At 55.2% G+C, this 19,187-nt stretch overlaps 1 protein-coding gene across 1 annotated transcript; it reads left to right on the top strand.

Moving 5' to 3' along the window:
* The first annotated feature begins 4,202 nt into the window (after nt 1-4,202).
* NEUROD2 (neuronal differentiation 2) lies at nt 4,203-5,351 on the top strand. Its single transcript, XM_070388816.1, has one exon. The coding sequence runs from the start codon at nt 4,203-4,205 to the stop codon at nt 5,349-5,351; it is 1,149 nt and encodes a 382-aa protein (XP_070244917.1).
* The last annotated feature ends 13,836 nt before the right edge of the window (nt 5,352-19,187 follow it).

The raw sequence follows: 19,187 nt of genomic DNA, 5'->3' as shown, positions 1-19,187 counted from the left end.
CAAAGGGCTCCACTGCAGTAGAAAGCAGAGCTGGTAGGGGCCTGTGAGGCTTAACCCAGGCCTCAGTGTCCAAAGGAGAGGGCAGGGGGTATCTTTCAACCCCAAGGAAACACTAATTCATGCACTCATCCATTCATTCACCCATTAATTCAACAAAAACTCAGTTCCCATGTAGACAAAGCATTCTGAATATGTATGTATCAGGGGGTATGTACAAGAAATTATTAGTGTAAAGCATATTACAGTTTACAAAGTGCTTTAAGGAAAAGGAGAGCTGGCATTTACTGAAGGTGCACTCTATTGCTAGCCCCATGCTCAACTCAATACACCCATTATCCTATTTCGTGCTAACAACAGCCCTATGAAGCATAGCATAATTGTCCCCATTTTACAGATGGGGAAATCAAGACTGAGAGCTGTTATGTAACTTGTTCAAGGCATTCAGCATTCTTTAAGGATGGTAAGTAGGGTTGGCCAGGAATCAGAGCCCAAAGCATATGCATGGAATCAAAATACCATATGACTAGGGGACTCAAGAAGGGCCATGTGTCTGGATTGAAGACCCCCAGCCTCAGTGAAGAGACAGGAAAGCCTTTGAGGCTGTGCCCAGAAGTGGACAGGGGCCTGGCCAGCACTGCCGAATCTATGCCCCACCTGAGGTCTATCCTTTGGCCCCCTCTGCCATGTCCAGAGTGCCCCCAGATCATGTGCCTTCCCAGGACCAGGATGTATGAACGGAGGAAGACTTAACATTGGCTTCTCATCCTTGGGGCCCCCTGAGGCAGACTATGGGACTATGGAAGGAGCACTGGGTTGGGAGTCAAGTCCCTGGGTTCTATATCAAGATCTGTGCTCCACTGCCTGGTCCTGGGCAAGCCAGTCCCCCATTATGGGCCTCAGTATAAGGACACTTGGATTCCCTGGTGGCTCAGACAGTAAAGAATCCGCCTGCAATGCAGGAGATCTGAGTTCAGTCCCTGGGTCAGGAAGATTGCCTGGAGGAGGGAATTGCAACCCACTCCAGTATTCTTGCCTGGGAAATCCCATGGACAGAGGAGCCCGGCAGGCTACAGTCCAGGAATCCAAAGAGTCAGACTCAACTGAGTGACTAACACTTTCACTTTCACAGAAGGATGCTTTGAGGTGCCTCTGGTACCTGGTCAAGTGCCTCTGAGCCTCACACAGCGGCAGCCCCCTTCTCCCAAGGCCTCCTTAGCCACCTTGTACGCCTCTGTTTAGAACCTAATTCATTCTACCAGACACCAAATCAGTGTCTTCCCAGCTCAAGACCCCTTCTTGAAGTCCTAGAAGGAGAAAAGTGTTCCTGTGCAGACTGAGAAGAAGACCCCTGCTTGGCACGTGGTTGCCATCAAAGTGAGTGTGGTCAAGTATAATTGAAGTTGTCTTAGCAAATGGAAGCTGGAGGATGGGGAGGGATAGGAAAAGTGGGTCTGAAACACACTAGGAAAGCCTGAATAAAGGTGTAGACAGGGTCTCTCAACACCTGATTGTGACTGCCTGCTTACACACATGACTCTATCTGAGTAGGGGTGTGTATCCATTTTTTGTACACAGAGTGAGGAACAGGTGTGTGTGTGTATGTGTGTATGTGTGTGTGTAAAGCTTCCTCCCTCAATCCATGCATCTGTGTCTGGCCCAGGGAGAGGGTTGAAGGGTGAGCTGTAAGATAAAACAGGAATTTCCTACTTTCCTCACCAAGGCACCTGTCTGACCTACCTCCCCCTGGTCACTGGGGGACTGCTGGAGTTGGCTTCTCTACTTTCAGGATTTTTTGAAGGGGGAGGGGAATGCTTGCATCTCCTCCAGGAACTTGAGGCGATTCTCAGCCCAGCCCCCTCCTCCCTCAAACAACCAAGTCAGAGGCCGGGAGAGAGAGAGACTGGTGGGACAGGCTACTTGTCTCGAAGGGGGAGGGTAGGTGGGGCTGGGAATTGGGGGGCGAGGAGGGAGAGGTTTCTGGGTTAGGAATCCAGACCCAACCCTCTCCCCCACCCCCAGACAGTGGGTACATAGTCTTATCCCAGGGGCTGCTTTCCATCCAGATCCCAACCTACATGTGCTCCCAAACACCCAAGAAAATCTTTCCCATCGGCTGACTCCACAGATACACACACATGTCCCCACAGACACACACACACGCCCATGCAGAGGCACAGACATCCAGGCAAGTCTTTCCTTTTCTCTGTCTTTCCCTTGGTTTGAATTTCGTTCAGCCACATATGTTGTGTGTGCATGAGGGTGGGTGGGGGAGGGGCAGACAGGGATGAGGGATGGCACAGTGCCAACATCTACCTATGGGGCTTAGGCCAGGGACGCCCCCCACGCCCACCCAGGGAAGAGGCCTCAGCTGTCCCTTTGTGGTCAAGGGGATCCTCCTGGGGGGGTGTGGGGGCAAGCATAGAGGTCCCCTCTCCAGACCCTAGGTTCTGGTTCCTGACCCACCTTTGGGGGCCCGCAAGGAAAGAAATGGACAGAGCAGGGCCCTGGAGGGAGCATAGAATTGGGAACATCAAAACCCCCCAATTTCCAACCTTGCCACCCCATTGTTCCCATGTGGGGGACTCTATATCCAAGGGGGGCAACTCCTCCTACCTCCCTCTCAATCCCTGCTTTCCCTGCGTTGGGCGGGGACGGGAGGGCGGCAGAGATATTTATTTATTTCCTTTATTTATTTAATTTTTTTTTTTTTTTTTTTTGGAGTAGAGAGTGACAGATGGCGGCGGGTCCCGGGGGAGCCGGCTCTCCCCCAATGCAGACGCATGCCAATCACCGTCTCTCATGTGATAGCTGCTGCCCGTGACGTGCCAAGCCCATATGGCCTGGCATAGAGGCTGGTACCCCGCCTGGTAGAGATGCCACACTCGCTCCGCGGTTCGCATGGCGCTCTGAAGACGCCGGCGCCTGCCGCCTTGAGGAGCCGCTGCCCCCGCTCCCTGAAGATGGGGGAACAATGAAATAAGCGAGAAGATTCCTCTTCTCCCCCCTCTCTCTCTTGCCCCCCTCCCCCCCCCTCCCCTCCCCTCTCCCCTTGACTCCTCTCCGAGGTAAGTTGTCCGAAAGGGAGCTAGATCTGACCCGCTGGTTGGGGGGGTGGGCAGTTTCTTCGGCCGACAGGACGGTCCCCAAATCCCCCCTTCCTGGGATGATGCCCCTTCATGGGGTGGGCATCGGAGGAGCCCCGGGTTTCCTCTCGCATAAGGGGCTGCAGCTCAGGGGGCTGCGGAGGGAGGCGTCTCTGCCCGCCTTGGGCTTGGGGAGGAGGGGGAAGCAGGGTCATGGGGGGCGTGAAGAGCCTGAGATGGGAACCCCCCATGGTTGTCCCGGAGGAACCTTCGACCTTTCCCTACCACCAGAAAAAGAGAGAGAGAGAGAAGCAAACAAACAAATTTGGATTTTTTTTTTCCTATCAATCCCGAAATACAACGAGATCTGAAGAGACGTGTGGGAGGGAGGCAGTTTAAAGGGGGGAAGGGGGTCCCCGACCGCAGGGGAGAAGGACGGGGCTCGCTTCTCTCCGTCTCCTCCCCGCGCCCGGGTTTCTCAGTCCTCGCCGCCCCGAGCCGGCTCCGGGAGCTGGGGACGCCGGGCTAGAGGAAACGATCCTCCCGCCTCTGGAATTGGGGCTGCGGGGGTGGGGGCCGAGCCGAGGGCGGCGCGCGGCCAAGTTGCAAATTGGATTAGGGAGCGTGGGGGTGAGAGCCACGGGAGGGTGAGGGAGCAGGGCGGAGGGGCCCGGGCCGCCGGAGCCGCCGAGCGGGGCAGCTGTCCCCACCGGCGGCCGCCCAGCCTTCCTCCAATGCCGGGAGAGAACAGGCTTTCCGGGCGATCGTGCCGCCTCCCCCGGTGAAGAGATCTGCTCCCTAAAGCCTCAGCTCCGTCCCCAACCACACCCGGAGATGACCCGGCGCGGGGAGCGGCCCCTCGTTCAGGCGAGGGGTGGAGCTGGGGCCCAGCTCTGGGGAAAGGGCCTGGGCCGAGATCCCGGGCCCGGGGCCGGGGAAGGGCTGGGCAGGCTCGGGGTGGGGCAGGCGGAGGAAGTGGGCATCCAGGGCCCCCCGGGCAGGAACCCGCACTGGACTCGGGGGTGGAGGCGGGTGGAGGGGGCGCGGCATGAACCCAGCGCGCCCCTAACTCTGTGTTCTCTGTCTCCCCTTCCCGCCCGCCGGGCGTCCTCAGGCACCATGCTGACCCGCCTGTTCAGCGAGCCCGGTCTCCTCTCGGACGTGCCCAAGTTCGCCAGCTGGGGCGACGGCGACGACGACGAGCCGAGGAGCGACAAGGGCGACGCACCACCTCCACCTCCGCCTCAGCCGGGGCCCGGGGCTCCGGGGCCCGCCCGGGCCGCCAAGCCCGTCCCTCTCCGTTCCGACGAGGTGCCGGAGGCCGCGCTGGCCGAGGTCAAGGAGGAAGGCGAGCTGGGGGGCGAGGAGGAGGAGGAAGAGGAGGAAGAGGAAGGGCTGGACGAGGCTGAGGGCGAGCGGCCCAAGAAGCGCGGGCCCAAGAAGCGCAAGATGACCAAGGCGCGCCTGGAGCGCTCCAAGCTGCGGCGGCAGAAGGCGAACGCGCGGGAGCGCAACCGCATGCACGACCTGAACGCCGCGCTGGACAACCTGCGGAAGGTGGTGCCCTGCTACTCCAAGACCCAGAAGTTGTCCAAGATCGAGACGCTGCGCCTCGCCAAGAACTACATCTGGGCGCTCTCAGAGATCCTGCGCTCGGGCAAGCGGCCCGATCTGGTGTCCTACGTGCAGACGCTGTGCAAGGGCCTGTCGCAGCCCACCACCAACCTGGTGGCCGGCTGCCTGCAGCTCAACTCGCGCAACTTCCTCACCGAGCAGGGCGCCGACGGCACGGGCCGCTTCCACGGCTCGGGCGGTCCGTTCGCCATGCACCCCTACCCGTACCCGTGCTCGCGCCTGGCGGGCGCACAGTGCCAGGCGGCGGGCGGCCTGGGCAGCGGCGCGGCGCACGCCCTGCGGACCCACGGCTACTGCGCCGCCTATGAGACGCTGTACGCGGCGGCGGGCGGCGGCGGCGCGAGCCCGGACTACAACAGCTCCGAGTACGAGGGCCCGCTCAGCCCCCCGCTCTGCCTCAATGGCAACTTCTCGCTCAAGCAGGACTCGTCGCCCGACCACGAGAAGAGCTACCATTACTCTATGCACTACTCGGCGCTGCCCGGCTCGCGGCCCACGGGCCACGGGCTGGTCTTTGGTTCGTCGGCTGTGCGCGGGGGCGTCCACTCGGAGAATCTCTTATCATACGATATGCACCTTCACCACGACCGGGGCCCCATGTACGAGGAGCTCAATGCGTTTTTCCATAACTGAGACCTCGCGCCTGCCCCTTCCTTTTTTTTTTTTTTTGCCTTTGCCCGCATCCCTGCCCCCAACCTCTCCACCCACCCAGCGCAGGGGCATCCCCACCTACCCCAGCGCGGGGTGCGGGGAGCGGGTAGTCGGTTCTGCCGCTCTCCTGGGCAGCGCGGTCCTCTTATCTGTGGGTGCCCGTCCTAGGGGCCTCGCTTCCCCCAGGGGACTCGGCTTCTCTCTCCCCAAGGGGTTCTCTCCTCCTCTTTCCCAGGGAGTACTTCTACAGGGACCCTCTTCGGGCACTCTCTGGAGACCCCTCCCCCATTCCCAATTCCTGCACTGTCTCCTCTGCCCCTTTCCCCCTGCAGGCCCAAAGGCTTTGGTAAGGGGGGCAGCTGAGTTGTGGTATACTGTTTTCCTCCTATTATTATTATTATTGAAACAGTCACCGAGCTGCTGAGGAGCCGGGCGCCCCCTCTTTCTTGAAAAGGGCGTAAGTCTGGGCTCCAAGCCTGGACCTGGAAGCCCTCATCCCCAACCCCTAGTCTCAGCGTTTTGTGGTTTTAATTTTGGCGGGAGGGAACGTGGATTGAGAGGAAAGAGAGAGGCCAAGATAATTTGTAACTAGAGTTCATTCCCCCCTTTTTCCTTTTTTAAACATACATAAAAAAAAAAAAAAAAATCTGAGGCGACGGAGGCCGAACGCAGAGTCCGGATTAGAAAAAAACGCAGTAAGAACTTTTAGAAGCAATAAAAGGCAAAAAATACTACTACCAATAATAAAAAGACACAAATATCTATGCAAGGAGGTTCTGACTGAGCCTAGCGGCCCGGCCCGGCCCCGGGATGCCCCTCCGGGCCCGCGGGCCGCGCCGCCCAAGCGCGGATCTGTGCACTTTGGTGAAGTGGGGGCCGGCGCTGCCCCCTCCCCTCCCCAGGTTCTTACAATCAGAGACTCCGAGATTTGGGGCCCCAGTGCCACTGCCCTCCCCCGCCCCGTCCCCGTTGTGCGTCATGCTGTTTTTTAAAAATCTGTTTCCAAATTTGTATGGAATGGCAAATTGTTGGGGGGTCGGTTTGGGGAGGGAGGGTTTGCATGAAAGACACACACGCACACCACACCGCACGCACACGCAGGCCCAGAGCTGGCGTCGGGGGGCAGAGGGAGGAGAGCTCGCCGCCCCCCAGCCCCGCTCAGGCAACTCCATCCCTTCCCGGGACAAGGGTGGAGACCCAGACCTGAAGGCAGCCCCACCTCTGCCCGACCGTGCCTCTTTGGGCCTCAGGCGCCCGGCGATTTCCGGTGGCTGGAGAGGGAGTTTTTGTCCTAGGCATCCTCTTGGCTCTGGCTGACAAGTGGGCAGGGAGAGGGCTGAGGACTCCTTCTGGAGGTTTCCCAAAATAAAAGGGGCAAAAGGAGAACCTCTCCCCACCGGAGGCAGGAGATCAGATATCCAAACACACGATACAAAAATGCAAACCCACAGGCGAAACACCCACACACTCACACGGAATTTTACCTTCCTCCTGTAGAGAAGATGAAACTCCCGTCGGACACCCGAAGTGCATTGCGTGTTTCTGTTCAGTTTAATGACGATTAATAAATATTTATGTAAATGAGATGCAAAGCCGGACCGGTTTTTCACGGTGGCCTCGTTTCATTCCGGGCATTGAGCTGGGATTCAGCGTGATGAAAAAAACAAGAGTCAATGACTGTGTGGTGGCCAGGTAAAGGAACCCTGGAAATTCCTGCGTAGGATTCCCACACTACAAACCCCCTCACACCCACCCACTGGGCACCGAAACAGCTGCACTTGCTGCCCCTCACAGACCTTACACAGACTCACACACGCCCCCAGCACAAAGCATTGCGCTAATCTCATTACACTCCTTCAGTTCCCCAACATGCACACGCACCTCTTTTGAAAACAAAATATCTTTTCATCACTGAAAATAACTAAGATGAGAGCAGTCAGTCATTTTACAATCCTTTGCCCACTATTGCAAAAACAAACAAACAAAACGAGTGTGTAGAAATCAAGAGACAACCATTTGAGCCAGATAGGGATGCTTTTAAATAGAAAAAGTATCAGGTTATGAGGATGAAATATTAATGGAAGAAGTCTTTCCAGTCTTAAATTTAAAACTTCAGTGGACTCAAGGGAATCAGCCATTTTCAGCCTCAAGAATATTGAAATTTGTAGAGGTGTTGATGAAGTTAATGGAACACCCCCAGAGTTCTGTGAGGGGGCCTGAGTCTAGGAGCCCACCAGGTAGATAGAGTGGAGCTTGACATAGCCACTAGCTTCCCCTCACCAGACAGCGAGAAGCCTTCTGATCCACAGGGGGACAACCCCCTTCCTGCCTGGTGCTGCTCCGGGTAGAAGGAAGCCCTCAGGCAGACGGCCCAAGCCATTTCCTCCTCTCAGGCAAGGTAAACTCAGGGTTCTCTTTCTCTGAGCCTCAGGAGCAGAGGCTGCTCTGAACTGACTTCCTCCGCAAAGAACAGCATCCCCCACTCCAATCCAGACACCAGTGCTCACTGGACTATTTGGAGAGGGGTCTAAGTCCCAAAGCCTGAACACACTTAGGAGTGCCACAACGGGACTGTTTCTGACTCTGCTTGTTTAAATTATTTTTTCAAAAACACTTCTGCTCGTTTTAGAGCTGAAATGGAGGTTGTAGTGTTGAGTTTGGGGCTTGAATTCAGGCACACTGAGGCTTTTAAAGGTTGGCCCCAAGACCCCCCAAATAAAAGCACCCTGACAAAGGAGGAAAGGGAAGGCGCTTGAAGGACTCAGTAGGCGCGAAAGGGTCCATCGGATTATACTCTCTGACCTTGAGCTCCTCGGCTCCCCTAAAAGACCAACCCAGTAGAGACCTTGTCCTCCTTCCTCCACCCCGAGAAGGCTGGAGGCGGAGCTGGGACCGGGCCGGGAGCTGTCCACTCCCGGGTGCTGACTCCGGTCCAGCCTCTCTCTGTCCTGCCCCAGAGTGAGGCCGAGCTTCCCTGGCCCCAGGGAGCGCCGCACAGCGTGAGGCCCCTTCCCAATGCCCAGTCTGCTGGAATTCTGGAAAGAATTCTCCCGCAGTTTTTGGAGAATTTCACTGGAATCCTTTCAAAATTTCACCTCCTTCTCTGGAATTCTCATAGGATTGCTTCTCTAGCGTGAGATTTAGAACTGGGCCTTTCTTTCTGAGGATTCACCCCTGTCAGTGGTCTAAGGGTGGGTGTCTTATAGACCTCAAAATCACCCCTACTTTGGGAGAGAAAGAAATCGGTTCACCTTCAACCTCCTTCATTTCTTACATGGAGTAGGACCAAAGTGATCATCTCAGACCCGAATCTGAAGGAGTCAGATCTGTTCATGGCATGGGGCTTGGCCTGGCAGGAAATGGGAGAGAAAAGGAACTCAGTACACATCCCGAGGCCTGAGTCTTATCCTGCTCTAAGAACAAGGTTAATTGGGTTTCTCTCCCAAAGCTGGTTTTCCAGAGCCTGCTCTGAAGTCCCAGTCCAGGCAGGATTCAAGTGGCTAGGGACAAGAGGCAAAAGATCCCTCTACTTTGCTCCCCTGGGCAGACCACAGACTCCAGAGTGCTTCACTCTTCTGGCTCCTCCAAGCAGCTTGATTCTGTTTTTGAAGCCGTATTCCAGCCCACTTCCAAGGATGCTGATGACTCTAGGGCCACTGTGTCTGTGGTCACTTTTGGGGAGGGGTCAATTTTGGGGAGGAGATCCCTAGTGCCTCCGCTTCCTGCGAATCCAGCGTCCACACGAGCTGCCCCTTTCCCAATTACTGACCCTTCCCCCACACTCTGCTCTCTAGCTGCGATTTGTCCTCCCATCGCCCCCCTCCCCAACACTCAACTTCCCTGGTGAGATGGCGAGGTGAGCAGGAGAAGAAGATGCACGCCGACACGCGGCCCCAAACTCCCCTTCGTAGGTCTTTTCCTCTCCCGCTTGTGTGCGCACAGACAGTGAAGCTCCAGGAACAGAAGGAGGTGTGTGTGCTGGGGCAGGGAGTGAAAGGGGCCAGAGCGGTGGGAGGGAGAGGGCAAGGGGAAAAGTTGCCAAGAGGACACCCTCCTCGCGCCTTAACCTGAGCAAAGGAATCTCCAAGCAGGAACTAGTCGGCTCGGCTCAGCTCCTGGGCAGCCAACCCAGAGGCTGGAGCTGAGATCAATCTGGAGGGTGTCCTCCCCTTGGTTTTCTCAACCCCATTCAAAGTTCAGAGTTTGGAAGCCACCAGGAAATAGAAGTGTCTCTGTGTCCAGGTCATTTGTATATCAGGGGAAAAAGAGAGGAAAACACTGCTGATTGTCTCCTCTCTGTTAAACCCTATTTCACCCAGGATCTGAACACTGACCCCCCCACCCACCCAGTGAACTCCTAGTGAACCCCTAGCTCTGGTTTTATCACCCAAAGGGACAGCTCAAGAAATCACTGAGTACAGTCCAGGGAAACTGAGCCCCACTGGCATCAGAGACAGGGAAGTCCTGACTTTCCCTGGATTCCATTGGCTTGTGTTTACTTTTCTCTTCTTCCCTTTCATGGGAAGTCCACAAGCTGGGGGATGCAAGGATCTCCCACAGAAGTCAGAGATTTCATTCCCTCTTGGGCAATTTTGCTTCCTCCTCTTCCCCAGAATCTTTAACCTGAAGTTACCTGCTCCTTGGAGAAATCTGTTGATTCGAGGGAACATTGGGACTGAGGGATAGTTCTAGATTCCACAGTTTAATTCTCAAGGAAGGTGGGAAGAAAGAGACAATGGAGGCCGGGCCGGACCAGCGTTGGTCTTGACCTCCACTCTCCGATTCACTGGTGACAACAGGGGTCAGCCCAGTCTTCCTGCCCCTATGTGCTCAAAGGAGAAAGCTTTTTCTTTTGCTGAGATGTGGGACGGGGCAAATGGGCTCAGCCATCACAACAGGCTTCTCAGTTCACAGCCCAAGACACGGTCACTTTTGTTTCTTTAGCACTGGGTGCCCAGGCACTGGCCACACAGGCCCGTGACAACCTGGGGTGTGAAAAAAACCTAAAACACTGCTGCTTTTCCAGATCCTAAAGTGGCTTCTGCCTTTCTATTCCACATTCATTTAAAATTCTGGACTGAGTTTTCCTGTTTGAGAAACAGTAAGAAAAGGTGCAGACACCTGGGGAGGGTCATTTTGCTCTCTGAAGTTTTCTCCACCCTACAGCACTAGGGTAGGAGCTCCTCACCTGCTCTGGAGTGCCAGCTTGAGAAGGCCCTGACCAAGTCTGGGCTCACAAGCAGGAAGGCAACTGTTTCCTGTGGGCAGATGCCAGGGGATGGGAAATTCAGCCCCTTAGTGCAGGGACAGGAAGCTGGGGTGCTCAGAGGGGGAGAGAGCCAAGGAACCCCAGAGATGTTGGCTGTGCCAAGGGAGCTGGGACACTGCGTTGGGTGGAGACACTGCCCAGATGCGCGCCTGGGTGTGGCTCTGGCGCCTCCAGCTCTCCTGCCTGCTCCAGCGTTGGAACCCGGCACAGTCTCCCAGGGTTGACTAAGGCTTCAGGGTTCCACGGCCGAGTATATGCCTGTTGTTCCGTTATTCGAACCTTTCTGGGCTTCTCTCCACCTCTGTCTGCGTCCCACTCCTCTTTTCGAAATTAATTGAATTAGGAACGGGTCTTTCTGGGGCGCTTCCGCTTCCCGCCCGAGGCTGCAGCTAGCCAGGAGGCCAAGGCTGAGAGGTCAGGTCCCGCAAGGGCCGAGAGAGCCCCCGAGCCCCTTTGGGGACCCGCGTGCCAGTTCCTACCCTCAGCCAAGTCTTCGCCAAGGGCACAGCTGGGCGGGGTCTGGGCAGTCCGCCCGGCTTGGGACATCTGTTCTCGCCAGAGTCGCATTAAAGGCGAGAGGTGGGGGTGGTGGGGGCTCAGAACCAACCCCTCAATCCCGAGTCGATACCTGCTTTCTCGACCGCAGGCGGCGGCAGCAGGGGACACTGGACTCACAGAGTTTTTTTCTTTCCCCTTGGGAAAAGCGAGCGACTCGTGAGGGGCAAGTGCGGATTTCTCTTTTCCTTCATCTCTCCTGCTTCCTAATCAGATGCCACATCTGGCCTCACTCCTGGAGGGCAACAGGGCACTCCGGCCTCGCGGGAGTTGCCCGGGAGTCCCCGGAGGCGCCGGCGCCCAAGATACCACGGGCCGGCCGGGTGCGGAACGGATCCCGCTTGCAGCGAACTAGCGTTCGGCTGGGCTCTGAGGCAGAGGCCGGGGCGCGGCGCGGGGGGTGGGTTAAAAACAACTCAATTAAAACATCGAAAACATTTGGATTTATACTGGGGGGAGGGATGTGCTTTTTTTTTTTAATCTGAGAACCACACAGCCCCTAAGCAAAACCAAACAAAATCCTTAACTACTGATCATTTTGTAAAAAAAGACAGAAAAATTCCTCAGACACTTCTCCCTTGATGCTTCCATGAGAAAAATTCCCGACTGGCCAAGCCCGGCGCCTGGACACCTCTTTATTACCCCAGCGCCCTGGCGACGAGCCCAGGTCGCCCCCTGCCCACCCTTCGCCCGAGCGTTGGTGCCAGTCTGTGCCACTCAGCCGGTGCCCGATGCCCGGTGCCAGGCGCGGGGGGGAAAGCGGGGAGGAGTCGAGGCTCCAGCTTAAATTCCATGGCATCTGTTCATTATTATACAGTGAGGATTTTTATATGGACAGCTAAATTAAAGACAGATTTTTGCCAGAATTGCAGATCCCATAAAAATGATGACACAGGATGGGGGCTTTTTCTTTAAAAAAGAAAGAAAGATTAAAAAACACAATCCAACAACAAACCACAACCCAAACCTGTGCCCTCTCCTCCAACATCGTGGAGTTTCTTTGCCCCCTTTGCCTGCCTTCTCTTCTTCCACCAGCATGAGCTGCCCCGGGAGAACCAAACCCCAGCGGCTCTTCATGCCCATCCTGCTCGCAGATGCCCAGTGACCAACCAGCTTGCTCCCACAGCCACCGGCCGGGGTAAGGGTGGAGGGAGGACGGGCAGAGGTGGGATAGCCAGGTCTGACGTGGAGGGTCAGGATGGGAACTGTCGCTGGGAAAGAGTGCCAGAAAGGGGAGGAGTCAGTTGATCTGACCTTTCCACCTTCCTCATTCAAAGGGCAGACTGCATTTGGGGCTGGTTGCCAAGGTTGGGCTTTGTCTAGTGAGTACCAGACATGTGGGGTCCTCCATTCCAGGGCACCAGACAGAGCCCAGGTCTCCCCTCTCTAATGGAGAAGGTGATCCAGGGATTGGGCACTGGACACAAATTGCCCTGGAGCGGGAGCACTGGAATTTTGAATTTCAGCATTTCTAGAAGTCTGGAACCTACACCTTGGTGATATTCTAGAACTTGCAGGGATTTAGAAATTCTGAGTCCTGGGTTAGGACCCAGACCTCCCAGACTCGGTTGGCTCTGGTTGCACTGAGTCTAGCTGCAGTGATCTGAAGTTTGGATATGCTGTTGTGGGGGCTCTGGGGGAGACCGGAAAAGTGTAAGGAGGGGAGGAAAACCAGAGGAGGATGGGAGGAGTGAGGACCACTCCCCGGAGTTCAGACAGGTCCCCCCAAATTAGTGGGAGCCTTTCTTATTTCTCTTTCATTCAATTTTTTTTTTCAGGGAAGAAAAATAAATACTCGTGGAGTTCTGTGTCCTCCAGACAATTGTGCTGTCTGTGTCTGTGTCCGTCTGTAACTGTCTGTGTGGCTGTCTGCTCATCTCCCTCAGATTTGGAGCTGACAGAATTCATATCAGAAGAGTGAGCGCAGGGACATCTGTGTGCAGAATGACTGTGCCTACTCGAACCTGCCAATCGCTCCTGGCACGAGCTGGGTAACAAATGCCTGTTACCTCGGAATGCTGGCGGGTGGGGGTGGGGTGGGGGAGGGCGCCTGGCACCACCCGGCTGCCAAGCCCTGCCAAGGCCCCCTCCTGCCCTCAGCGGGCCCCGCCCCCTTCCCTGAGTTGAGGGTCCACGGAATTGGATTGCTCATTAATTAGCAGTGATTAGAAAATTTGGGTGTCTCTCAGCCCTGGCCGGCCGGCCTCCTCGGCCTCCCTAACCTCGAGCCCCGCTCCCCTCCTGCTCTTCCTCCACGTTCTCCGGATAAACTTCGGGTTTCCACTGAGGGCAGGCAGGCGGCCAGCTGGGGATGGGGTGGCTCACGGAATGCAGAGAAAGGGGTCTCTGGAGGGAAGAATTCCGCCGAAGTTGCCAGGAGGAGTTTCCGTCGCGAAGTGTGAGGTTCTGTGTGGAGGGGGTTTGCATAGACGCGGCTGGGCGGTGGGGTGGGGTAGAGAGACCGAAGATCGAGGACGGAGGACCGAGGAGAGACAGGGCTGAGGAGATGCGGCAGGAGGGAAGGAACGGAGAGGCCGGCAGCGCCAACCAGGTTCCCTCGGCGCTGGCGCCGGGAGCCTCCGAGACTCCGCCCAGCCCGCGGCCGCGACCCTGCGGGCCTCCGCCGCCCCCGGGCCCAGGCCTCCGGCCGCGCTCCCTGATCCATCAGCCGGTTCTGCTGTCGGAGGTGGGGGAAGGGAGGGCGCCACAGCCGGTGCCAGCTTGGTTGGTGGGGGGGGTATTGCGAGGAGAGGCGGAGAGCACATCGAAAATTCCGAGACATCTGTTCACCCACGGAGGAGACACCGGGCGCAAGAAGGCTGGGCGCCCCCACCCCGCCGCTCTGCCCGCGGTTCCAGGGGCAAGGGCGGGACTCCCGTCCTCACCTCACTCCCCACCAACCTCAGCCAAGTCCCCTACCCCCAGCTATCAAAGCTGGCCTGCAGAGCGGGGAGGAGGGGGCGTCAAGCTTGGGATCAGACTGGGGCTGTGGAATTCAGGAGCTGCTGTCCTACTGGGGGGTCCCCAGAAAGGGAGAGTCAGGGACCAGGGGAGGGCTGAGTAGGAGGGAGATCCTGAAAAGGAGGCGCGTCTGTCAGAATAGATCTCCCCAGAGCACCCATAGATACCCACCCCCCGTCCCCCGACACAAACACTCTCCGATATGGATGCTCCCATTCCTGAAAAAACACAAAACTGGCCCCCTTCACACTCAATCATTCACTTACGCATTCAAGCAGTTTTACAGATATTTGGTCTGTGCTGGGGCTGAGCTAGATACTAGGGATATACCTTCTCACCCACCGGAAGCTGTGAGCACATTCAGATACTCAAGTGCACAGGCCCACGTGCTGCTCTGACATTCACACAAATTCTTAGGGGAAGGGGCACCTGGAGGGAGGAGGTTCCAGGGGCAGCACCATCCTCCTCCTCATAAGCAGCTTTCCCAGGGGAAGCCAGGACAGGGTCTAGGAGCCCCAAAGCTGGGTGGGCTTGGGGGTTCCAGACTCACTGATGACAGGCACTTGTCATCTTCTTACCTACTCTTTATTGGCAGGAGTCCCTGCACCCAAATTTTCCCTGAGCCAGCTCCAACCCCATTTCCCACCAAACCTTGAGGACCACCTCTCTTTTCCTGCCTTGGCCTGGCACCTGCCCCTCCTCCAGGGCTGCCCTCACTGGGCCGACAGAGGCCAGGCCTCTCAGCTGGGAAATGTCCATGTGGTTGCTACTTAAAAACTGATTTATGAGGCCGTGGCGGCGGCGGAGGCTTGGCCTGCAGTCCTGGTAGTAATCAAGGGCATATGCCCATCTCGCCTGGCACTGCCCAGCTTGTGAGCCCAGCCCTGGCCTCTGCTCTCCTGCTGAGAAGGGAAAAGCATGAAAGATATCAAGTCTTTTCTCTTTTCAAGTCATCTCTCTCCTCCTCCAATCTCTTCCTTTTCCTCCTCCTCTTCCTCTTCTTCCCTTTCCTCTCTCCCTCCTCCTTTCATCCCTCCTCCTTCCCTCCCTCCCTCCCTTTCTCTTCCTTCTCTCCCAAGTGGCACGGACCAGCCTGTGTGCCGGGCTGGCGCTCACAGCTGCAGCCCATCTGCTATGATTGAATGGTGACAGTGATGAGACAGGAGCTGGGGGGAATGGGAGGACATGGGGGCTGCCCTGCCACCCCTCACCCCTCCTTGTGCCAGCCCCCACAAGCTTCCTTGACCTCCAGAATGAGACCATCCATTTGGCCTGTGAAGGGTGGGGAAATCCTGCCCCTCTCGGTAGTGAGGGAATCCCTTTTCCCCCCACTAGATTCCTGAGAAGAAAGAGGGAGACAAGAAAGAAGCAGAAGGGTAGGTAGAAAAAAGGCAAAGGGATCAGGGTTGGAAGAGTAGTCTGGAGGAAATGCTCCACATGTCCACATTCAAACAGGCTTAAGCAAGGCTGGGGCACCAGCGCTGAGGTGGGTGCAGTGCTGAGGCTCCAACCTGGGCAGAGAGGCACTAATGTAGGTCCAGAGTCCAGATTTTTCAAGGATCCAGGAAAACATCCTCAATGGCCACCGATGAGCACCCTGTTCCCAAGACCATGAGGTTCCCCCCTGTACCCCAGAAAAAAATCCTGGCTCCTTCTCTTCAGGAGTAAAGTTGAATAGCTGGAAATATCACAGTCTTCCACAATGCCTAAAGTTTGGACCTGAGTCTGTAGCAAGAAGGTCTAGTCAAATATGAAAGATTTCTCAACTGATCCTAGTATGAAACCAACATACAACGACAACACGGAAACTAACATATATTTGGAGTCTATTATGTATCAGTAACTGACAAGCATTATACATGAGCTGATGATCATCTCAATCACCCTATGAGGTTGGGACTCTTGTTATACTCATTCCACAATAAGGACACTGGGGCACATAGGCCCAGATTTTGTCCTAGCCTTTGCTTCTTTTACTTTGATAGGAAAAAAGAAACAATAATTAAGGAGTCCAAAAATTTTAGGAATACAGTATCCTTTCTTTCCCACTTATTCCTCTCCTTCTGCCTGTCTTCTTCCTCTGTTTGCTCCTCACCCTCAGTTAAGTATCCACTCTCCAGTGAATATCCACACGTGTGGCTTTCTCTTCCTGCCACTAGTGCAAATAGGTGGAAATACTCTGAAGGAGGCACCCGCTCTTCCCATCCCACCCATGGGGAAACCACAGAGGCAGATTTGATTGCCTCTGACTCCACCCACCCTCTTTGCTAGGGCAGCTGCTCCTCACATCCATAGTCCTGGTTCATGGGGTATTTCTGCTTGAAGCCCTGGGTGAAGGACGCCATTGTGAACAGCTGCAGGACCAGGCTGGACTTCCAGTCTAATCTGGGCCCCTGGGAAGCTTGAGGGAAGCAATTTGCTCCACCTGGCATACTTCCCCTGACCTTTCCCTGCACACTGGAGTCTGTCTGGGTCATTCATGCCCTCTTTCATTTCTGCCATCAGCATCTCCACTCTCCCCATTCCTCTTTCTCCAATCTCTATCCTTTTTCCTTCCTTCCTTCATCCTTCTGTCCATATTCACAATTCTTTCTCTTCCCCTCCCTTTTCTCTCTCTCATCTTCTCCTTCATTCTCTCTTGCCTAGATTATATGGTAAACATTTTGGCCCTTGAAATCCTTCCCTTCCAATCGGGAACATGGACATTATTCGTGTGTCATAAATTTCATGACTAAGATGTTGCTGGTGGGAGATCCATTCTTACTAGACAATCCCACTAGAGGGAAGTTTTTATCTCTGGAGAGGGAGATAGGAACCCATAAGCCAATCTTGTGGATAAGCATTAAGCAGTCACTAAATCCCTGCAATCCCCAGAACAAATCCAGATCAACATTGTTGTCCACTTGCCCAACACAAATTGGGATAAAGAATCATGTAGGGAGCTATTTGCGGGTCATTATTGGGTTTCCCTGGTGTCTTTCTCCTTCCTCTACTATTTTATGATCCTCCAGGGCAAGAAGGCACCCTGAAAAGGACAAGTTGAGGTCAGCAGAAACCGCACATCCTGTATCCCTCACATGCCATTGCACCTCTACTAAACTCTTCTCATTCTTGGCCCTGAAAGGCAAAGATAGATAAATGCTTGAGCCTGATACTGCACTTGGGCAGGAATGGGGAGGCTGAGATCACCTTATGTTTATCATCTCCCTCTCCTAATCCCAACATTCACAATACTTTGATTCCCCTGGTATCTTCTAAACTACCTCTATCCCTTTCTCTTTCTCCCTTTCCCCTTATCTATGAATTTCTCTCTCCCTTCTTTTCTCTCTCCTCCATTCTTTCTTCTGGTCCATTTCCATCTCTTCTTTCTGTAAGGAGGTCAGTCTGGTTTCAGCACCATGGACAGAGGCCCAGGGTGGGTTTGCCTGACCCGGGCAAGAGCCCAGCGGGTCTACTTCTGCCTGCTGGGATCTGTGCAAGTGGCGACTGCCCACGAGTTTCTTTCGGGACGCGCGCGCGTGCGTGCGTGCGTGTGTGTATGTGTGAGTGTGAGTGTACCCAAGCCTGTGTGAATGCCTGTGTCTGTGCCTCTCTGGGGCACACGCTTGTGGGCGTCTCCGGGTGCATCTGTGTGTTTGTATCTGTCTGTGCTGTGTCCCCGCCTGCTCCCTGTGTCCCTGGCTGAGAAAGGGGACGGGATGGGGACGCTCCGTTCTGGAGGTGGGGGAGGCAGCGGGTGGCTTGGTATCCCAGCCGGGCCTGGGGGCGTCATCCTTGCCCAGACGTGCGCCAGGCACCATGTGGCATGTATGCCAGCCGGCACAGGCTGAGGGCATTCTGCCCGGCAATGGGGGGAGGTGGAGGGGGAAGCAGGGAGCTGGAGACAAGCAAGAAGAGATGGGGAACTGAGCTCAGAACTCAACTCTGGGGCCAGGCCTTTTCCATCCTGCATGAACTCCACTCACAGTTACAGGAATGAAGAAATGTACAAATTATTTGCCTTTGAGTGCCTAAAGAGCCAGATAACCGTCTCACACACATATTCTGAAGCAAACGCACAGGAGGCAGAGCTTTTCTCGCTTGCACATGTGTGCATATCCCCTGGCCCTTTTAGTACCAGGTCCTGTACAAAGGCACACACACAGACACAAACTCCTTAGCCATTCTCAGCAGGGGGAGGCAAGAACCACCCCTTTGTGTCAAGAACGGGATCCCTCATCATGTAGGTGGACACTTCCTCCCAGACACCAGGCAGTCACTTTTAATGTCTGGGAGCTCCTATAGCAACTGCTCCTTCCCAAACAAATGGTGCCCTGGGGTTGTCATCAAGGGTACCTGCCCTCTGCACCCAGGTAAGTCTGGGAGGATAATGCTGCTTCTGTGCTTCAGCTGGGACAGAATGAGTGAGAGGGAGGGGAAAGACATCCAAATGGCAACTCCTTCCCATCAGTCATGCAGTCCTCATCCCCCTCTGAGAGGCTGGTGCATTGAAGACAGTCCTTGATGACTCATCTTGATTTCAATACTAACTGGCTGTGTGACCCTGGGCAGGTTATTTCTCAGTGAGATTTAAATATGACAGTTTATGTAAAAGGCTTAGCTCAAGAGAGCTGTCACTAAGTGGTCACTGTCAGTATTATTATATTAATACTATGGTTAAGCCAGATTGGTTGAAATAATGTAGCTAAAGCTTCCAGCGCAGTGTCTGACCCTTAGTGGGTGTTCAATGAATACAAATATAGTATGGATTTAGTGGCAGAATTTGAGGAATTTAGGTAGTTAAAGGGAATTGGGGATGACAGTATTCTCTCTCCAAACTTGAGAGGCATGGACTCCCAAAGCACAGCAGGAGGAATGGAAGTTAGACCTGCAGAGAGGTTGAAGGGCAAGCTAGGAAGCAAAAGAGCAGGGTAGTGAGATGGAATGCCCTTGTTGTGGGGCATCCAGATCTCTGCTCTTCATGGATTTTCAGAAGCCTCTAGAGGGTCTCCATTCCAAGTCTGAATCCATTGTCCATGTGCCTTCCCTCTTGT

Source organism: Bos mutus, chromosome 19 (assembly GCF_027580195.1).
Source record: "Bos mutus isolate GX-2022 chromosome 19, NWIPB_WYAK_1.1, whole genome shotgun sequence".
Taxonomy (NCBI): Eukaryota; Metazoa; Chordata; class Mammalia; order Artiodactyla; family Bovidae; genus Bos; species Bos mutus.
The sequence above is the reverse complement of the archived record's forward strand: the minus strand, read 5'-3'. Positions and strand labels throughout refer to the sequence as shown.